At 35.7% G+C, this 20,412-nt stretch overlaps 1 protein-coding gene across 1 annotated transcript in view; it reads left to right on the top strand.

Annotated features, from left to right (window-relative positions):
* The window catches only part of LOC149806423 (terminal uridylyltransferase 7-like), a 129,052-nt gene that overhangs the window by 97,727 nt on the left and 10,913 nt on the right, over positions 1 to 20,412 (top strand). The window contains exons 21-26 of the mRNA XM_089953079.1: positions 2,400 to 2,447; positions 4,552 to 4,643; positions 6,852 to 6,976; positions 8,836 to 8,972; positions 11,815 to 11,921; positions 19,115 to 19,495. Of these exons, the coding sequence (XP_089809205.1) occupies positions 2,400 to 2,447; positions 4,552 to 4,643; positions 6,852 to 6,976; positions 8,836 to 8,972; positions 11,815 to 11,921; positions 19,115 to 19,495 (890 nt within the window). The remainder of the gene's footprint in view (positions 1 to 2,399; positions 2,448 to 4,551; positions 4,644 to 6,851; positions 6,977 to 8,835; positions 8,973 to 11,814; positions 11,922 to 19,114; positions 19,496 to 20,412) is intronic.

Below are 20,412 nucleotides of genomic sequence, written 5' to 3'. Positions count from 1 at the left end.
TATATATTAATAAAGTGATCTTGCATCTGATTGGATGAGCTTCTAAGGACCATATTTGTGATCAGATTTTGATTCAGTATGTATATAAGCTTATATCATCTTTATCATGCATGAGTTTGATTATGAGTGACATTCTGGTATATGAATGAGATGATTTTGCATCTGTTTGGCTTTGCTAATGAACACTAGAGGCCATATTTTGCTCAGATTTGATCAAATAGGGTATGTAAGCTTGCTTTAAGATAACATTTATCAGTGACATCCATGCATATTAATAAGGTGATCATTCATATGATTGGGTGAACATATAAAAACTCCAGATGCCATATTTTGAGTCAGAATTCTGGTAAGTTTCACCATGGGCGACATCGGCACATATTAAGGTGATCTTACGTCTGATTGGCTGAGTTTGTAAACACTCCATGTTTATGACCAGATCTTGATCAGTTTATATAATCAGGATTTCAGGTGAGTTTGATTATGATAACATCAATGCATACTAATTAAGGGATCTTGCATTTGATTGACAGCTTGTGAACACTCTAGAGGTCATTTCTGATTAGATTTGGTACGCAAGCTTATATTATCACAACTTCAGACAAGTTCAGTATGAGTGAGAGCCATGCATATTAATGATGATCCAGGCTTATCAAATGGTAGGATACGTACCAGCAGAATTCTGGCCATGCATCCAGTTCCTTAATCACTGAGTCACCTTTGCTTCCTTGGATGGTGACTTCACTGATTTCCAAGATCTGGCTGCATCATTGTGGTTTCATAGTGGTACAGAATCAATAATCCATGCTTACTGCAAAGATTAATCCCTTTAAAGTTATGTGTGTGTACTTTTAATTTAGGGTTATGAAGAGTTATAAATAATTGTATAGTCCACATTGGCAGAGAGAAATCCAGGGGAAACGTCTGGTTGTATAAATAACATACTGTATTTATGCAAAGAAAGTGATCTGATATACACGGTCAATGAAAGAAGATAAATAACATCATCAGCCTCTCCAGGAATCTTTATAGCATTGAGGTAAATATGCAGTTGCGCCAAAAGTATTTCAACAAAATGATTTATCATCTTTAAAATTGGGAAGAAATCAATGAAATATAAAAGTACAGTTAAAAAGTATTCTTTATTTCCCTGATGTATATGTTTTCATGCCAAAACATACTGCAGTCTTTCAATTTAATGATAGATATCTTTCTTTTCTTCACTACCCCTTAACTCTTTATTGTCTAAAGTCAAAGTCCTTAAGGGAAAGTCCCAGAGATTTAAAATCAACCATTTTACAGTAGACCATTGACCAAAAATGTTTATAGGATGGTCTTTCTTCCATCCATCTGGTAGCAGAAATTTTCTCATTGCTGCTGCTTCTAAACTATTTGGAGGATTGCCATGAAACTTTACATCTGTGGTTTTATTGTTCCTAAATGACAGTAATGCTGCTAGGACATTGTGAAAATCCTGTTATTGCTACTTCTCCTGAATGGGTTTTCATATCAGCATGGGGTTTCCACTGAAAGATTTCTTATGATGTCCATGTTGTTTATTTGGAGAAGTCAGTAGAACAAGTATAGACCCTCATCTGCTGGTGCACTATGTAGTGGGAAATCATGATCTGCGTCGTTTATTAGGACTAATCATTAGAATAAATGTAGACCCTGATCTGCTGGTTTATTATGTGGCAGAGGATCGGGGGTCTGTGTTGTTTGCTGTTGGATTTGACTTGCATGTGAGTACATCTATATACAGTAGCCTTCTCAGGAAACAAAAGGAACCTCAGATTCAGATACCAATGAAAATATCATTGCCGCTGGAACTTTCAGAGATTAAACTTTAAAAGCTTTTTAAAAAAGACAACAGCAAAATTCTTTTGCTGTGAAAACTGTATTAAATTCAAAATCAATCATGAAACCAATAGAAGGCTCAGAAACCTTAAATGAAATATGGTACTGATAGCCTACCTACCATATAAACTAGTGTATAAGTCACATCCAACTGCAAACTACATAGATTCAGATTGCCATTGCATACTATGCCAGCTGTTCTGGTTCTATGCAGTTTGTTTAGAATTAATCAGTGGAACTAACAATATAAATCCTCATCTTCAGTGAGTAAATACAGTATGTCATTTAAATTTACCATTGTTGTAGAGAAAATCAAATTAGAAATTCCAAAATTTGTATGGTTAAAACTTTGAAAGTTACTGACAGTAACATTTTCTTACTTTGAGCTTGAACTTGAGTTTTATGTTCAGAAATGTCCATGTCTGACTTGGTATGGTCAGTTTACAAAAGTTCTGCAATACCTAAAGATGTCAAAGTATGAGAAATTGTTTACCTCAAATTTCGCTGTTGTGATTTTGATGGCAGTATTTATCCAATATTTTCAGATCCATTTGACTTTAACCACAACCTAGGGGCTGGCCTGTCTCTTAAAAGTAAGTAATTTTTTAATTATTTTTTTATTTTATTTTTACCATGTCTGTAATAAGTAAAGAGGAGATGCTGTATTGCTGCCTGCAGGGTCATCACATATAAAAGCATATTCATATCTACAGTCTCACTGTTTCTCAGCTATTCTTCCTAGTTAAAAGGGAACATTTTGTATTTGGTTTCATAGTATCAACTCCATGGAGATGGGGCTACGGGGGATAACTTTGTACATATATGTGTATTCTTGTGTAAGTTTTTGCATTCAGTTCAGGTCCTTTGCACCTTGCTATATGTGGAATAAAGAAACTTGGTGAGAGGATGCATCTTGATCAGTACTACACTCTCATTACAAAAGTAGATCACTGTGGTCCCTATTTCATACTTAACTGACTTTTGTTCAGTTTTGTTTTAAGTTAGCTTGACAGGACAAGAAAGTCACTGTGACCTTAAAAAAAGGAGGCGGTAGAATCATGAGATTGATTAAAAGTTGCAAACAAATAACAACTGGATGTAAATGAGCCAGTTGTTATGCTATAAATTGGAGTAACTTCTGAATTTTTATCGCATTCTTCTATGAGTTCTGTGACAAAGGAAACCAAAAATGCTTGGAAACTTCCTCATGAACCACTCACTCTGCAGTGTCTGTTGAAGCTGAAATAAATTTTTAAGCTTACTGAAAATTCTGAACAATCTCCTAAACATTTTAGATGCAGAGAATTTCAAAGTAAATGGTCAGAATACTTAAATGGAAATTTATAACTCAATGATCTCTCTGCCGCACACATCCACAGACAACTTATAGTATGAATTTGGGAGTGGAACACTTCTACATTTTGTGAGGATGTTGTAAAATTAAAATTTGGGAGTCCTCATGACTCCATAAAATACACTGTGATCAGTACTACACCCTTGTTGCGAAAAAGAGGTCTCTGTGACCTGTATTTCATGTATCAGTGACTTTGTTGAGATTTTGTTCTACATTTATGATTTATTAATACAGCTTGAGCATGCAGCCTTCTGACTTCTCCACCCCTGTAACATTGCATTGATATGTGCTGAGCAGTCCAATTAAAAATTATTACACAACAGTTGATGTATTATAGACAAGCTGTAAAATGATTACCATATTGTTTTAGTTTGGTGAGTTTAAGGCCAAAGGTGGGGTATTTATTGAACCGTTTATAGCTAATTAAGGGATAGTTTTAAAAAAATTACTTTTGGTAGGGGGAGATAAAAAGGAGAGACCTAACTCAAATACTAATTCTGCAATAAAACTTGCAGTATTTTGAATTACTGCCATGTTTAATTGGTATTATATTTTTAAAATGTTTTAAGAGAAATATTTAAGTGAAGCTTTCATTGGGGAGGGGGTTGGGTGGGGTTCATTCAAGATGCTGAAATACACATGTTCTCCCAATGCTAAGAAATATTACAAAGTTCAGCAGTGCTGGAAGTCAGAACTTAAGTATGTGCAAAGGTCCTGAGTTTGCACTGAATGTTTCATGCCAAGTGGAATTTAAGATAGTATATGGAGGAAGAAATTATATCATCAGGCATATACAGACACCATCACATAGAAGCCAATCTGCTGGTTCAGTCATATGTATGTCTTTGCTATGAGAATTTGCTTCATTCAGATTTGTTTAGTTGGATGGCCAAAAACAGGGTTTGTTTGTTTTTGGTGATCTCCAGTATGCAGATTTGAAGGGAAATATAATGAAACAGTCTTGGTTGTATTCTATTTTTACTTTGTTTTGCTTACATGCAGATGGTTGGTTACTATTATGGTTCAGAGAAATTCCAATAAGTGCCTAATTTTTGGTTTTGTTTTGAGTAAAAGGGTGATAATAGAAATTACATACATTTATATCTCAGTTCAGTTCATATTTGGTAATAAAATGAAAACTGCAAGGGTGAAGCCTTGCTTGACATTGTTCGTCCCCAGTAGGTGTGCAAAGCATAGTAATGATGTATATCGACCCTGACCTTCATATTAACTTCGAGTTTTGCAGCAGCATAAAGTATAAGCATAAGTTTTGTTAAAGTTTCATATTTAGAAAAAAAATTTCAAACAAGAATTGCAGAAAATGGTGCCTTTTTTTTTTTCAGTGAACAAATACATTCTGACAGCCTTCATCCGAGGAAGGGAGCTGTATGGAACCCCAGTTATGGACAACATTCAAGGGTTTGCCTCCCTTGAGGTAAAAATATATTTAAAATACAGCTCATTGTATGAGAAAGAGGGACTTTATTTTAATTCATGGCTCAAGTGAATCAATTATGTTATAATATAGCATTAGAAAGTACCCTATTTTTGACTCTGCTAATAATAGACTAGAAGAGGTTACAGTATGACCTGTTGTCCATTGTCTGTCCAGCCATCCATTAGCACAAGTTTGTTATTACTATGCCTAAACTTGTTGGAGGATTGGCATAATGGTTTGCACATATGGAGGACTATGAAGCACTGGATGAGCACACAGTGTGATGCTTGCAATTATGTATAGATTTTAAAGGTTTGTTTTCTTTCAGGTCTAAATTTTTATAAAGTTATTCTCCTTTTCCGTTAGTTTTAAATCTTCACTCTGGCATGTCATATCATTGTAGCCAGCTTCACTCTGGAACCATTTGCCATATTCTGATCTAATTTCTATGTGCATTGTTTCCAAAACTTGTACCTTTATTTGTTTTATCTTGTCAAATTCATTTTAACTGGAGTTATAGTCTTTTTCAGTTAACTTTCTATCTTCATATTTGATGTTGCTTAAATGCCTGCATAGCTCAGGAACCATTAAACATGTTCTGATGTAATTTGGTATGAACATTGTCTCTTAGACTTGTGTGTGCCTTTCAGTAGTTAAGTTTCATTTGTAAGAATTGTGACCTTCAGATTGCTTGTCCTCCTGTCTTTGGTTTCTGCAAGAAAAATTAATGCAGTTTTTAGATATCAACCAAATTTGGCATGTGGCTTCAAATTGATGATGTCTTGAATGAGTTTGACATATTGCATTCTGCAGCATCATTTAAGGTTGTGGCCCCAGATCAGTAAATCTCTTGTCTTTGGTTTCTACAGCATAACATTTCTAAGTTTTGTTGAATTTGAACCAAAAATTTATCATTCAGTTTTATAATGAGGAGACCTTAAATGGGTTTAATTTCATTTGTTCCACATTATCATTTAGACAATTTATGATTGCCCTCATCTAAAATTGCTTTCCACAGGATAACTTCACTAAGGCATATTGAAATTTCAGTCAGAGTTATTGTGTGCCTTTATATTGATGGAATGCTGAATGTGTTAGATTTTCAGTATTCCACGTCACTATTTGGAAGAGTTATGGCTCCTGAATGTTCATCTTCTCCAAACTTGGGATTTTCTTGCAAAATTCTTCTCGTTAAGGCCTGGCTGAGCAAATTGTTGAGAGCAGGGCCCTTTTTGCTGCACCCATCAACATTAACTCTAGTTTTCTTGGTTTGTAAAGTACATGCTTACATTATGTCACTGAGCCACCCACATAGTGTTAAGGATTGTTGGGACTCAGTGAAGGCACTTTCAGTGTGAAGTAGTCCTCCATAGATGCAATTTTGAATGTTGTGTCAGTTTCATATATTATACTCTGAATAATCAGAGCACCCTGGCATATAATTTTGAAAAAAGAGCTTTCTCCATCCAAGTATCCTGGCATATAATTTTGAAAATTGTTTTCTCCATGGCTAATTGACTTTTTGGACTAAAACGCTATTTTGGGATTATTGAGAACTTGTTCAGATACATTCTAGATTGTATGAGTCCAGGTACATCAGGACTTTAAAGACTGTTGGTAATCATTTGGCTCATTCTGTACTTTTGGACTTGTGATAGGAAATTTAGGATCATTTGGGATATATATCACAATACTGTAAATGTCTCTTAAATGTTTACTTTGAAACTTAGGGAAATAATTTTTATTTTTATTTTACTGAACTTGTTGGTTTTTCTTCATTTAGTTACATAGTCTAAAACCTAAAGTCATAACTAAGTAGTTACATGGGTAATTCATAATGTGTAAAATTGTATGTGGGGAACTTTAGACAGCTTTTACAGTTACAGAATTGAATTTGTACTAAGTACATTTTGAGTTGGAAAATTCAGCTTGCTTGTTAGAAAACAGGATCCTGAATTTCAAATTTATACATACAGACAAACATACAAAGCCCTAAATATATGCAGAGGAAATTATACAGATTATTGTTAATGAGTGATGCAAGAAATCTTGATATCTTCAAATTACAGCAAGATTTTTCAATCTTATTTTCCTAATGCTATCAGGCAGGTTTTCTAATGAGGTGACCATTCTTCACAAATTACAATAACTGTATCCATTTGTGTTCCCAGAGTCATTAAAGTGAATTTGTATGTTTGTATTCAGGATTATTTCTTTGACTCCAAAGCATTGACAGTAGGGGACCCACCCACAGATCGTTGTTGCCGTGTTTGTAATAAGATAGGACATATAGCCAAGGATTGTCCTCGAGTGCAGGCTCGCAAAGAAAGGTAAAGCCAATTTTACAATTCAAATACTAAAAAAATTCAACAACTCGTTATAAATAGTTGTTGGAAAATGAATGTTAGTTTCTTTTTAAATTTTGCAAGCAGTGCAGGTTTGCTGATAATTACCAATGGGTTACATTACTGTCATGAAAAAAGATTGCTCCCCTGTGAGCCAGTTTTTGTTGTTTGGATCTAGGTTTGTATTTATGTAACTCCTCAACTTGAGTGCACATTTAAACTCCTTCATTGAAACTCAAAAAGAACCAACTGATTCTAATACAATCGAAAAAATACAGTTGTGATTAATTCACTTGAGGAATGTTGCTAAAATTAATAATTTGAAGAAATGAATATAACATAATCCAAAGAATCAAACTTTGACAAGTAGAGGAGTTTTAGGAAAACAGGACTATGCCCTGGTTCCACAAAATTTGCAAAATAATTCACTGGTTGCAATCAGCATGCTTCATTATCCCCAGCCGAGCAAAATTAATAGCAAATACAGAAATAGGTTCTGTCCATCCATCCATCAGTTTCTCACACTTTTGTTGCCAGATCATAATGCTAAAACCATTTAGAATGTTAATGCAAAACATGTTATGTAGATTAATGATCTGGATGTGCCTTTTACTTGTTATGTAGATTAATTATCTGGATGTGCCTTTCACTTGTTATGTAGATTAATGATCTGGATGTGCCTTTTACTTGTTATGTAGATTAATGATCTGGATGTGCCTTTTACTTGTTATGTAGATTAATGATCTGGATGTGCCTTTCACTTGTTATGTAGATTAATGATCTGGATGTGCCTTTCACTTGTTATGTAGATTAATGATCTGGATGTGCCTTTTACTTGTTATGTAGATTAATGATCTGGATGTGCCTTTCACTTGTTATGTAGATTAATGATCTGGATGTGCCTTTTACTTGTTATGTAGATTAATGATCTGGATGTGCCTTTCACTTGTTATGTAGATTAATGATGTAGATGTGCCTTTTACTTGTTATGTAGATTAATTATCTGGATGTGCCTTTCACTTGTTATGTAGATTAATGATCTGGATGTGCCTTTTACTTGTTATGTAGATTAATGATCTGGATGTGCCTTTCACTAGTCACAGTTATTTAGTTAGAATATTTTGTTTTTGTCAATCTGTTCCTTATCCACACTTCATTTCTGGGGCAAAAATCTCTAAAACCTAAAACTGATTAAGAGTTCTGTTTAATATTGTTTTTAGACTATATGTGTCGATGTGCCCTTTGATATTCACAATTCTTCAGTCTCAATATCTTTAACGTTTTCATCCATTTTTCTCCAGATCCAACCATTTATCATCCACACTTTCATTTCTGGAGTAGTGCACCAAAATCATTAAAGATATCTTTACAAAACTTGATTCTAGATGTGCTTTTACTGATATGTATGTTTGTATGTGTGTGTGTGTGTGTGTGTATATATATATATATATATATATATATATATATATATATATATATGGCATGACAAAGGTATATATCACTTTATCTTTATGATATTTGCTGCCAGTATCTCTGAATATTTGATGGACAGATGGTGCTCAAATTTTTCAGAGATAAAGAAGATGAATGTACTGAATCGTGTGCATAATAAACATTAGCAAGGGTTTTCCTAAATGAACTTTGATGTTCATATCAATCTATTGTTAAAGGCTGGTTTTGACATTATATAGCCCTTGGCTATGTTATGTTGTGTGGTGGGTGGTAAAAGTAGGTTTAAGAGAACAGTCAGAGAATCTTTGGTAAGAAATGTTTATTAACACTATTTATGCAATTCACATTTATGTTCAGTACATGGCAGTATGTTCCATTCTGTTCTGCTTCAGAGAGGCACAAGAAAAGAAGAGAAGAGAAGAGAGAAAAATTGAAGAGAAGAAAAAAGAAGGAAATTCAAAGGAAAGACAGAATCATAAAAATGGTCAAGGAAATTCCAAATGGAGACAGAATCAGGAAAACAATCAAGGTTTTGTAGTCAAATTTTGTATTGTTAGAATTAGCCAGTAGCAAGACTAATCAGATGATGTGGGATAGGAATAGCCACCAGAGGATGGAATTTTGAAACCATTGCATATAATGGTCTATTTTTCTCCCCTATTGTTGCTTATGGGGGTTGGGGTCTTTTGCCCATCATCCATCCATTCATTAGCACAAGTTTGTTATTGCTAATCTTTATAAATATAAACTACTTGGAGGATTGTCATGAAACTTTCCACACACATTCGTCTCATGGTCTTGTTGGTCCTAAATGAAATTGGTGCTGTTTGGACATCCAGTATGGGCATCACAGCTGTAATGTTGAAAATCCTTTTGTTACTTCTGAGTGGATGATCATATCAACATGGGATTTTAACTAAATGATTTCTTATGACATAGGGTTGGTCTTAAATGAAAAGGGTAACATTTTGACATCCAGTATGGCTGTAACAGCATCCATCTTGAAAATTCTGTTCTTCTTACTCCTCTTGAATGGATGGTCATATCAACATGGGGTTTTCACTAAAAGACTTACTATGATGTCTAGTTGGTCTTAAATGGAAATGGATCTGATGTGACTTCCAGAATTGTTATCACTACTTCTCCTACAGTGGATAGTTGCATCAACATGGGGTTTTCATTAAAAGACTTTTTTTTTTATCCTTACTAAAATATAGTGCTGAGCTGATATCCAGCATGACTGCCATAGAAGCTATCAAGAAAATAGTGTCATCACATTTCTTCCTGAACAAAAGTCGTATTAAATGTTTTGAAAGACAATTGACAGAGATTGAAGTACTGTTGTCACATGGAAGACACAGTGATCTGCAGAACCAATGCTTATCTTCATGCATCTGTCTAATATGTTTGGAGGGGTGCCAACATTCACAGGGCATATTTAATATATTAAGGCTCTTACATGAGTGCTGACTTCAAATGAAATTCATGAAATGAGTTAAATATTGTCTGTCTTTTGGTGAGCACTGGATTACAATTATTCAAGTTTCGAAAGTTTCATTTAAAATGAGCACAAATGTAAGATCCAGCATATACCAACAATTGGGGTGGTAGTGAGCTGAATGTGTTATTTCAACCATAATGGAAAGATTTATGGAGGATAGGAGGCTACAAAATTTTTGTATACAACCTTGAATTTAAAGGCTTGCTTTGAATACTCTTTGAATTCAGAAATGTTGATACCATGGCCAAGTGGTGTAAGGCAGTCACTTTACAGATCATTGAGATCTCACCTCTGTCTGCATGGGTTTGAGTTCACAGCTCAGCCAAATGTGGGTATATGAAAAAGTTTGCCAGTATCTTCCTGGGGGTCATTGGTTCTTCCCAGGGTTTCCAGGCTTCTTCCTTGACCTGTTATAGTGGCGACCATGTATAGCCTTTGGCTATGCAGAGCTATTACATACTAATTTAATATGCCATGAGCTTTGATCAAATTAAGAATGTACTGTCCAGTTAATTCCAGTCATGGGGGCCCAGAGTGTCTGAGTGGTCTAAAGTGCTCACCGCTATGGCTCACTGCTATCTCACCTGTCTGCATGGGTTTGAGTCTTGGATTCGGCCAATATGGGTATATAAGATTGCTTGCCAGTAGCTTCTCATGTGTCGGTGGTTCTTTCTGGGGTTTTCCTGGGTTCTTCCTCCACCATTTATACTGGCCGCCATGTATAGCCTATCTTGTGCTGAAAAATGGCAAGAGTATCGCATTATCTGTCATGGCGGACAAGGTGAGGTTAGTGTAACCATGCCAATTTATTTTGTCGTGTAAATGCTTAATAAATTCAAAGTAAGCCAAACTTCTTTCACAACATGATTATACTTATGTAGTAGGTTTCTACACTATTTGTTTTTCTGACTTTAATGATGATTTTTTATTTTTGTTGCTCCATTACATGATATGGGATCAGTTTGTAGCCTCAACCACAACAAATCAAGTTGAGGCTATGACATCGTAGCTAAGGAAGGTCTGTGACATTCTGGTATTGCTATTGCTGATAATGTTTGACAATCAAAACAAAACCTAGTTTAGGAAGGTTACTTTAAGTTTTTAAAGTATGCAACAGTGGTTTCATTCACACAAAATTGGTATTGGAGTTAATGTGACACAGGTTTAAAAAGCTAGTTGGTCCAGATATGAGTTATAAAGGCTAAGATGGCCTTGATATGGGATCTAGAAGCGTATATGACTATATGAGATACAATGGTTTAAAGGGCCTAGATATAAAATATAGAGAATTAGAAGGCCATGTTATAAGATATTGAGGCGGAAAAGGTCTAGATGTGAAATGTAAAGGCCTTGAATTCATTTATAGAGGCTTAAAGGGCCTAGATATGAGATATAGAGAATTAGAAGGCCAAGTTATGAGATATTGAGGCTGAAAAGGTCTAGATGTGAAATGTAAAGGCCTTGAATTCATTTATAGAGGCTTAAAGGACCTAGATATGAGATGTAGAGGTTTATAGGGCCTAGATATGAGATGTAACGACTTAGTGGACCAAGATGTGAGATACAGAGGCTTAGAGGACCTAGTTATGAGATATATGATAATTTCCTCAGCATAAAATGTTGGAGATTTGTTCAGAGCTGTTTACTGTAGAAAATGGATTCGGTACTCACTTTCTAAAATCTAGCTGTATTTTTCACTTAATTAAGTTTTTTAAAAAGCATATGTACTGCTATCACATTCTATGTTTGTATCTGCCTTGTTGAAAGTTTAAATGCTGACCGAGTTGTTCAGTACAACATAGATGCCTTTTTTCTAATATAATTCTAAGAGTTTTCATAATTTAATGCAGCCAGCATATATTGATTACAGGTGTCCAGAGGTCAGTGTCTATTCCTCGGGGTAACCAAGAGTACAGTCTTCCTTTCTACCAGCAACAACATTCGTATCCACCAGGAATGGGCCATCACACGAGAAATGTAAGTTCTGGACCAGGTATTTTACCAGTGGATGAAAAAAATATGTGTGCTATTTTTGCAGCTAATTACTCCTTATTTCTAATGGGTCAAATGTATACAATGGTGACATCAAATACATTGCTCTAAATAATGTCACTTTTCGGATCATGTGGTTTGGACCTTGTATTAATTATTTTGCCATGGGAGTAAAGCATTTTATACAGAACACCTACTATTAGCAGCAACAGTATAATCATTAGCATTAAGATTTTGTGTTTCAGACTCTTCTGTCAGTCTTTTTATATTTGCATACTAGCTAACTTTCCAAACAATGTGGTGGGGGTGGACAGGTTGAGACCCAAGGCAGGGATCAATTTACATCACTTAAATAATTGATGTTGTACAATTGAGATATAAGTCATGTAAGTCTTTCGAACATGACTGGAAATTTTGCAGTACAAATTACAGACCTTTAAGTCATGTATTCATATAAGTCTTTCGAACATGACTGGAAATTTTGCAGTACAAATTACAGACCTTTAAGTCATGTATTCATATAAGTCTTTCGAACATGACTGGAAATTTTGCAGTACAAATTACAGACCTTTAAGTCATGTATTCATATAAGTCTTTCGAACATGACTGGAAATTTTGCAGTACAAATTACAGACCTTTAAGTCATGTATTCATATAAGTCTTTCGAACATGACTGGAAATTTTGCAGTACAAATTACAGACCTTTAAGTCATGTATTCATATAAGTCTTTCGAACATGACTGGAAATTTTGCAGTACAAATTACAGACCTTTAAGTCATGTATTCATATAAGTCTTTCGAACATGACTGGAAATTTTGCAGTACAAATTACAGACCTTTAAGTCATGTATTCATATAAGTCTTTCGAACATGACTGGAAATTTTGCAGTACAAATTACAGACCTTTAAGTCATGTATTCATGTAAGTCTTTCAAACATGACTGGAAATTTTGCAGTACAAATTACAGACCTTTAAGTCATGTATTCATGTAAGTCTTTCAAACATGACTGGAAATTTTGCAGTACAAATTACAGACCTTTAAGTCATGTATTCATGTAAGTCTTTCAAACATGACTGGAAATTTTGCAGTACAAATTACAGACCTTTAAGTCATGTATTCATGTAAGTCTTTCAAACATGACTGGAAATTTTGCAGTACAAATTACAGACCTTTAAGTCATGTATTCATGTAAGTCTTTCAAACATGACTGGAAATTTTGCAGTACAAATTACAGACCTTTAAGTCATGCAGGTATTTTGCTGTCTGTAGAAGATTATACTTGTTTCACAGCATCCACTGCAGTAAACAGCACACACATCTCCTTTATAAAATTCCTCTTCTGACTGGATACATACAGGTAAGTTTTCAATAGATGTTGTATACCTTGATAAATGGCTTACTCAGGAATATTGTAGTGACCTCCACAATGCTCTAAGGTCACCATTATTCCATTTCTTTCCATAGAAACTTCTTCATGTCTAGTTACAAACAGGGAGTTCTTCACTTAGATTTTAGCCAGGATTACAGCAAAATGTCCATCTACTTTTAAGGAATGTGAGGGGAGGGAAGTGGCATGTTTTCAACAACTGGTGTCATGTTAAACAGTGTCACACCACTTTCAACTGCCATCTGCCATCTGGCTAGCTTCTTTCTTTTCCTATTTTCCTGTAACATACATCTTATTCTCTACTGACTTTGGTTAATTTTGATATTCACTTTTCAGGCACTGTTCATGCCAGAATCATTAAATTATTGATATGTATCCAGTAAAGAAGCTCACAGTGACTTGTCTTTCATCTTTTACTGCTTTGGGTTAAATCTGAATATGTAGTTCATAGTAATATGGAATTTAGGCATGCTGTTTACATACTATCCTACCTAGAATAAATAAACCTGAATGTAACTTGGTAAGAACGAACTCACTTATTGCAAGGAGAGTTCCTTGTGATCTGAATTTCATGCTTCAGTGAATTTGTTGAAATTTGCATTTTAAGATCATTTCTTGGGTGCTTGTCATGTTAAAATCATGCAGCTTGATAACTGATGTGTCTCTATTAGTACTACACCTGTGTGACCTATGTCTTAAGCTTTTCTAATATGGGATAAGTTAGTGTTTACCTGTTTTTCCATGCCACATGCATCCTAGTCATCTCAGAAGGCCCTTCTTACAAATACTATTGGTATAAATATGTTCATTTTTCATTCCTTGTCACTGTCTATACTCTGTATAGTGTGACTGGTTACTCTCCACCTGTGCCATGTACATGTGAATGAGTAGGTATTAGAAGAGTGGACTGTATACAATTTGTGTGAAGCCTCAGCTGTATTTGCTAATAAGGCAACACTGTATGAATGTGTAACCAGTTTGGTTGAGTGTAATGCCTGTAAACTATGTAAACCATCATGCATGTAACTGTCAGTTATGCAGTAATTACCACTTACAGTCAAATTGTATATCTCCAGATCTCTGCTGAATTGGACTGTTTGGTTGGATTTTTTCTTTGTTCTTTTCCTATGGTGTGTACAATTTCCACATAACCATTGATATCACTAGAAAGTAGCAGAAGTTGATTAGAATTGTTTGTACCACACATTTCACATCAAGATGGTTTACTGGTAATGCTTACAAAAATGTATTGAACTTCGTTATTCACCTCTGAAAAACATGATCATTAACAAAAACTTTAATGTGTAACTTTAATTTTTCAAGAAAAATTATTTCTCATTTACATACAAATGTTCAGTTCCATAATCATTGTAGATTCTACAAAAGTATTATTGGCACATGTCCAGGAAGTACATCGAGTTTTATTATCCATTTTCTTGTCATTTACGTATGTTACAGTGGGATACAACATCAAAACAATCCATAGGTTATTGTTGTTGTTGTTGTTGTATGGTTTAACGCCATTTTGCAGCACATGATAGGCTGTACATGGCAGCCAGTATTAATGGTGGAGGAAGAACCGGGGAAAACCCCGGAAAGAACCACCAACCCAGAAGTAGCTACTGGCAAGCTTTCTCACATACCCACATTGGCCGAATCGGAGACTCAAACCCACGCAGACAGAGGTGAGATGGCAGTGATCCGTAACGGAGAGTGCTTTAGACCACTTGGCCACTTGCGCCCCCCCCCCCCCCCCCGCAAGGTTATTGTACCTAATTCATCTGATTTACAAGAATTCACCAATGACTTGTTATACAAACTGAACTGGCAACAATTGTGTCAGTGTCTTACATATAAATAGTTGTCAGTTGTACATTATGGCACAAGGGTAGATGGGAAGAAAGGTAGAGTTTAGAATCATTCCATTAAATAACATTGTTTTGGTTATTGTATACAGTGTACACATTAAATATTTTGGTAAACATTGCAGCCTTAGTGGTTAATCATGGTAAATACTGACAAATGGGCTTATAATAGTTATACTGGCCATCATGCCAAATTTACTCAAGCCTGTGACTGCAACCTTTGAAAATCTGACTTTGGACACTAATAGTTTTGGCCATTGTCAGAAAATATGATGACTTTACATCTGGAGATCACGCAACAGATCTATACTGTATTGAGTATTGGCTAAATAAACAACACTGGACAACAAATTTTTACAAAAATCATGTTACTGAAATAAAATTAGTCAATTCTTATCAATTTTTATGTGCTGAACACGAATATGACAGTCAAATTGCAAAATTGGCTCTAGTTTTTTTGTAATCTGCAAGAAATTAATGTTTACATAACGAAATGCATTCCAATAGTAAAAGGTCAACTGTAATAGCCTACCTATAAAAAATCAAGTCATTGACTACATCTTAGATTTCTTCGCCTGTCTCTTGTACAGCTGTTCGGGAGCATCTCTGAGGAGTGTCCAGCAGTAGTCAGCCAGCATTGTAGTGGACCATTTTCCCTGATATCTTTGTTCCATTGTTGCGATATCTTGATGAAAACGTTCGCCGTGTTCATCACTAACAATACCACAGTTGCTAGGAAAGAAATCCAATTGGGAATGAAGGAAGTGAATCTTTAGAGACATATTGCAGCCAAGTTTCTTATACTTCATCAACATGTCTTCTACTAGTTCCTTATAGTTTTCTGCCCTAACATTTCCGAGGAAGTTTGTAGAAACTAGGCGAAAAGCATTCCATGCTTGTTTCGCGTCACCTTCCAGCAAGTTGTTGAACCGGTCATCTTTGAAAAGCTCTCGAATCTGAGGACCCACAAAAACTCCCTCTTTAATCTTTGCTTTGCTGAGTCGAGGGAATTTTTCATGCAGGTATCGGAATGCTGGCAAAGTCCGGTCAATGGCTTTCACGAAGTTCTTCATCAAACCTAGTTTGATGTGAAGGGGTGGTAGCAAGATTTTCTGAGCCTCAACCAGAGCTGGGTGTTGGATATTCTTCTCTCCAATGGCTACATTCTGCCTGTGAGTCCATTCCTTCCTCATGTAGTGCATTTCCCTTGCTCGGCTATCCCACTCGCATAAGAAACACATGTATTTTGTATATCCTTGCTGCAGTCCCATTAAAAGGGCAACTACCTTCAAATCACCACAGAGGTGCCAGCTGTACTTGTTATACTCAATGGAATTCAGTAGCTGCCTTAAGTTATCGTATGTCTCTTTCATGTGGACAGCATACGCTACTGGAATAGATGGAAGAATGTTTCCATTGTGCAAAAGCACAGCCTTGAGACTCAGTTTCGAAGAGTCCACAAATAGTCTCCATTCTTGTGGGTCATGAGTGATTTTTAAAGCATTCATGAGGCCCTCAATATCGGAACAGAATATCAGATTACTTTCCTTTCTGAAGAAAGGCTCCAATTGCTGGTGGCGCTTTCGATATGCAGTAATTGTGACACCTTCTTCTAGAAGATTCCATTGTTGGAGTCTTGATCCTAGCAATTCTGCCTTGTTCTTTGATAAGTCCAAATCACGAATCAGGTCATTTAGTTCTTCCTGTGTTATTCTGTGTGGGGTTGATGATGCACCACAGTGAAAATCTGGATCACTGCATGCTGATGGACCAGGAGAAGAACAGGTCGACTCACCTTTGTCTTCGTCAGATGAATCAAGAGAATATTCTGCTGGAGGTTCTGGAATAGGAAGTCCCTCACCATGTGGAACTGGTCTCAATGCAGACGGAATGTTTGGGTAGACTATTCTCGACTTCTTTCGCTTCGTTATTCCGCCGGAAAGAGGAGGAACCAAGCAGAAGTAACAGTCATTTAGGTGGTTGCTTGGCTCTCTCCACACCATTGGGACTGCAAACGGCATTGATGACCTTTTGCAATTCAACCACTGTGAAAGCTGTGTTGTACATATAGCACAGCATATATGCGGAGCCCAAGGCTTGTCTTGGTCACCAACCTTGCATCCGAAGTAAAGATGATATGCCTTCTTCACTTGAGAATTGATACTTTTCTTCTGGTTGGCAAATGTCACTTCCCCACAAATATAGCAAAAATTGTCCGCGGTATTAACACACTTTCGAGGCATTACTGTTCTTTATTGTACGTAAATGGATAAAATAAAAGTTTTATGTAACAGTAGCTTGAACTGTCTCGCACAACGTCTAAAATATTTTAAATGCTGAACCTATCTGATTGGGCTTTATATAGTACACTGCTTACGTCAGCTTCAGCAGCCGCCTGGCATTAGTATAATAGGCCTACACATGTATAGTACACTGCTGACGTCAACTTACTTCAGCAGCCGCATGGCATTAGTATTGCATTGCATCAGAAAATGATGCAATCAACTGTGGATGATGTGAGCATGATGGTATTATGCAATGTTACATCATTATTCCGGATGTTGCTGCAGTCCTACTGGAGAAATTTACACAGTGAAACATAGAAAATGAGGTATATGAATATCTTCAAAACGAGAGCCAATACAAATTTTTCACGGTTATATTCGTGTTCGGCACACCAAAATACTACAGATTAGGGCCTTTTCAAGTCAGTAATGATTTCACTGTTGACCAGTGTGCAATTGCTGAAAAAAGTTTGATCCTGTTTTTGTAAGCATGGTTTGAAGAAAAGGGTTTTGTTTCAGTTATTTTCAAATAATGCTTATCTTAACTTATGCAACAAAGAAAACAATTAGCATAAAATGTAGAGCCAAGAAATTAAACTAATTAGAGCAGATAGAAATGAGTGCCTTGATTCAAAACAGTTGGTCTAGATGAAAAGAATTGTTACAAAAATATGAAATAAGTCTTTTTTTAACAGATGTTTGGCAACAATTAAGAATTCCAGGCCCATTGTAGATTTGCAAGGCTCAACCCCACCATTTTTCCACATATTTTGACTATACCAACTGTTTATTTCAGGTGAAGTTACTTAGGCTTGACTAACACTTTTTACAGTGTCAGTTGTTTTTGTCCTTTTCATGATACAATTATATTTTACAGCTTACCATTTAGTGACAATAAAATGGCATTTTTTTCATAAGGATGCCATTATTTTGGGCCCTTTTATGTGTAATGTGTTATGAAGCAACAAAATTGGGGCCCCAAGTGGCCGAGTGGTCTAAAGCGCTCACTGTTCCTGATCACTACCATCTCATCTCTATCTGCATAGGTTCAATCCAAGGCTCGGCTAGCGTAGGTATGTGGGAAAGCCTGCCAGTAGCTTCTTGTGGGTCGGTGGTTCTTCCCTGGGTTTTCCAGGGTTCTTCCTCCACCAGTTATACTGGCCGCCATGTATAGCCTATCTTGTGCTGAAAAATGACGTTAAACCCTAGAACATCAACAACACAACAGCAGCAAAATTAATCTCTAGTTTTTATCAGCTTGTCATGTTGCTTCAGCTTCATTGTCATGCCAAGGATTGTATCAATTTATGCCTTTCATACCTACAATGGAATTTTCATGCAGGCATGAACTATCATTAAAAATTTATTATTGTCTGGATTGTTTTAGTAGCTAATTCTGCTTTTTATATGTTTTATGAGCCTCCTTGAATGTATATGTGACATATCATGTCACCTTCAGTCCATCCCTTCATCTAGTTAGTTTTTGTGTTTAGGTCACTTTGGAAGGATGTTTTGTTCCATGAACTTGTTCCTAGCTGATCTCTGCTTTTACTTGAAAGGTCAAACTGATGTCTGTAATTAAGTCTATGCATAGACATATATATTACATAATTTAAGAGAAAAATTTGTTTCTTTTCAGGTGAATGTCTTTCCTCCATCTCAGGAACAATATATGAGATATTTCCATGCACAAGGACCAAATAAGGACAGATGGTCTCATGGGAGGCCACCAAGTGGACCATATCAAAATGTTTCCAGAGTTTTTTACAGTCAGACTCAAGGAATGCATTGTGATACTCCATATCAGTCTGATATATTGAATGACCAGAAAATTCGTAACCAGAGTGCTAATAGATTTATGAGGAATGGCAGTTCCAATCACAATCAGCAACAACCATTTAATGCTAATATGAGCCAACCATTGATTAATCCTTTAATGCCTGGTCAGCTGAGTTTACAGTCTCCCATCAGCTCTCAGCAGAGACAACAAGGAAGAATCCAGAACCAGTCTATGCCACAGGTACATTCACTAGTGTTACCTCTTATTGGGGAAATCGTTCTATTATCAGAGTTTTTATTGTTAAATTTCTGCAGCTTCATTTGATAGGACTTAATCTTGTTTCCCAGAAAGTGAATACTTTGTTAATAATGTTTCCCCCAAAAGTGAATAGTTTGTTAGCTCACTTGGACATCCAATATGATGGCCATATTAGCCATCTTGAAAATCTTGTTATTGCTACTCCTCCTATATGGATAGTCATATCAACATGAGGTTTTCACCCAAAAAAGTTTTATGAAGTCCAGTTGGACTGAATTGAAAATGGTGCCAGTTTGGCAGAAGATAATGGCCACCATGGCAGCCATTTTGAAGATCTTGTTGTCGCTACTTGTCCTGAACAGAAGTCATATTTAAAAAAAATTTTTTACCAAAAGACATCTTATGATGTCTAGCTGGTACTAAATGAAAATATTACTGGTGGGACATCCAATATGGCCACCATGGTGGCCGTCTTGAAAATCTTGTGATCACTACACCTCTTAGAATGATGATCATATGGAAAATTGATTTTCATGAAAATACTTCTTGTGATATCTAATGAGACCTAATACTATATATACTTGCATATAAGCCCAATAATTTAGAAAAAAATAAAGGCCTGGAAGAAGGAGGGTTTTCAGTTTATCCATGGGCCGGGGTCTAAACTTTAAAGATTTAAAGATTTTTTTGTTGACTATGATAATCACTGTGAATCTAGGGACATGAAAAAATCATTTTTTTTCCATGTCCTAAGATGTATGTGCATGTGAAAAGAATATAATCTCTGTGTCCAAACACTTACTAAACTGTTTTAAACTACTATGATTGCTTTTGTAATTATTATTTTTCATGTGCATATTTTCTGATTTCTCCAGCACGTTAATTTACAGTACCATACT

This window comes from Sinohyriopsis cumingii, chromosome 1 (assembly GCF_028554795.1).
Source record: "Sinohyriopsis cumingii isolate HCF-2022 chromosome 1, ASM2855479v2, whole genome shotgun sequence".
Taxonomy (NCBI): domain Eukaryota; kingdom Metazoa; phylum Mollusca; class Bivalvia; order Unionida; family Unionidae; genus Sinohyriopsis; species Sinohyriopsis cumingii.
Note: the sequence above shows the minus strand (reverse complement) of the source record. Positions and strands in the feature narration are given on the sequence as shown.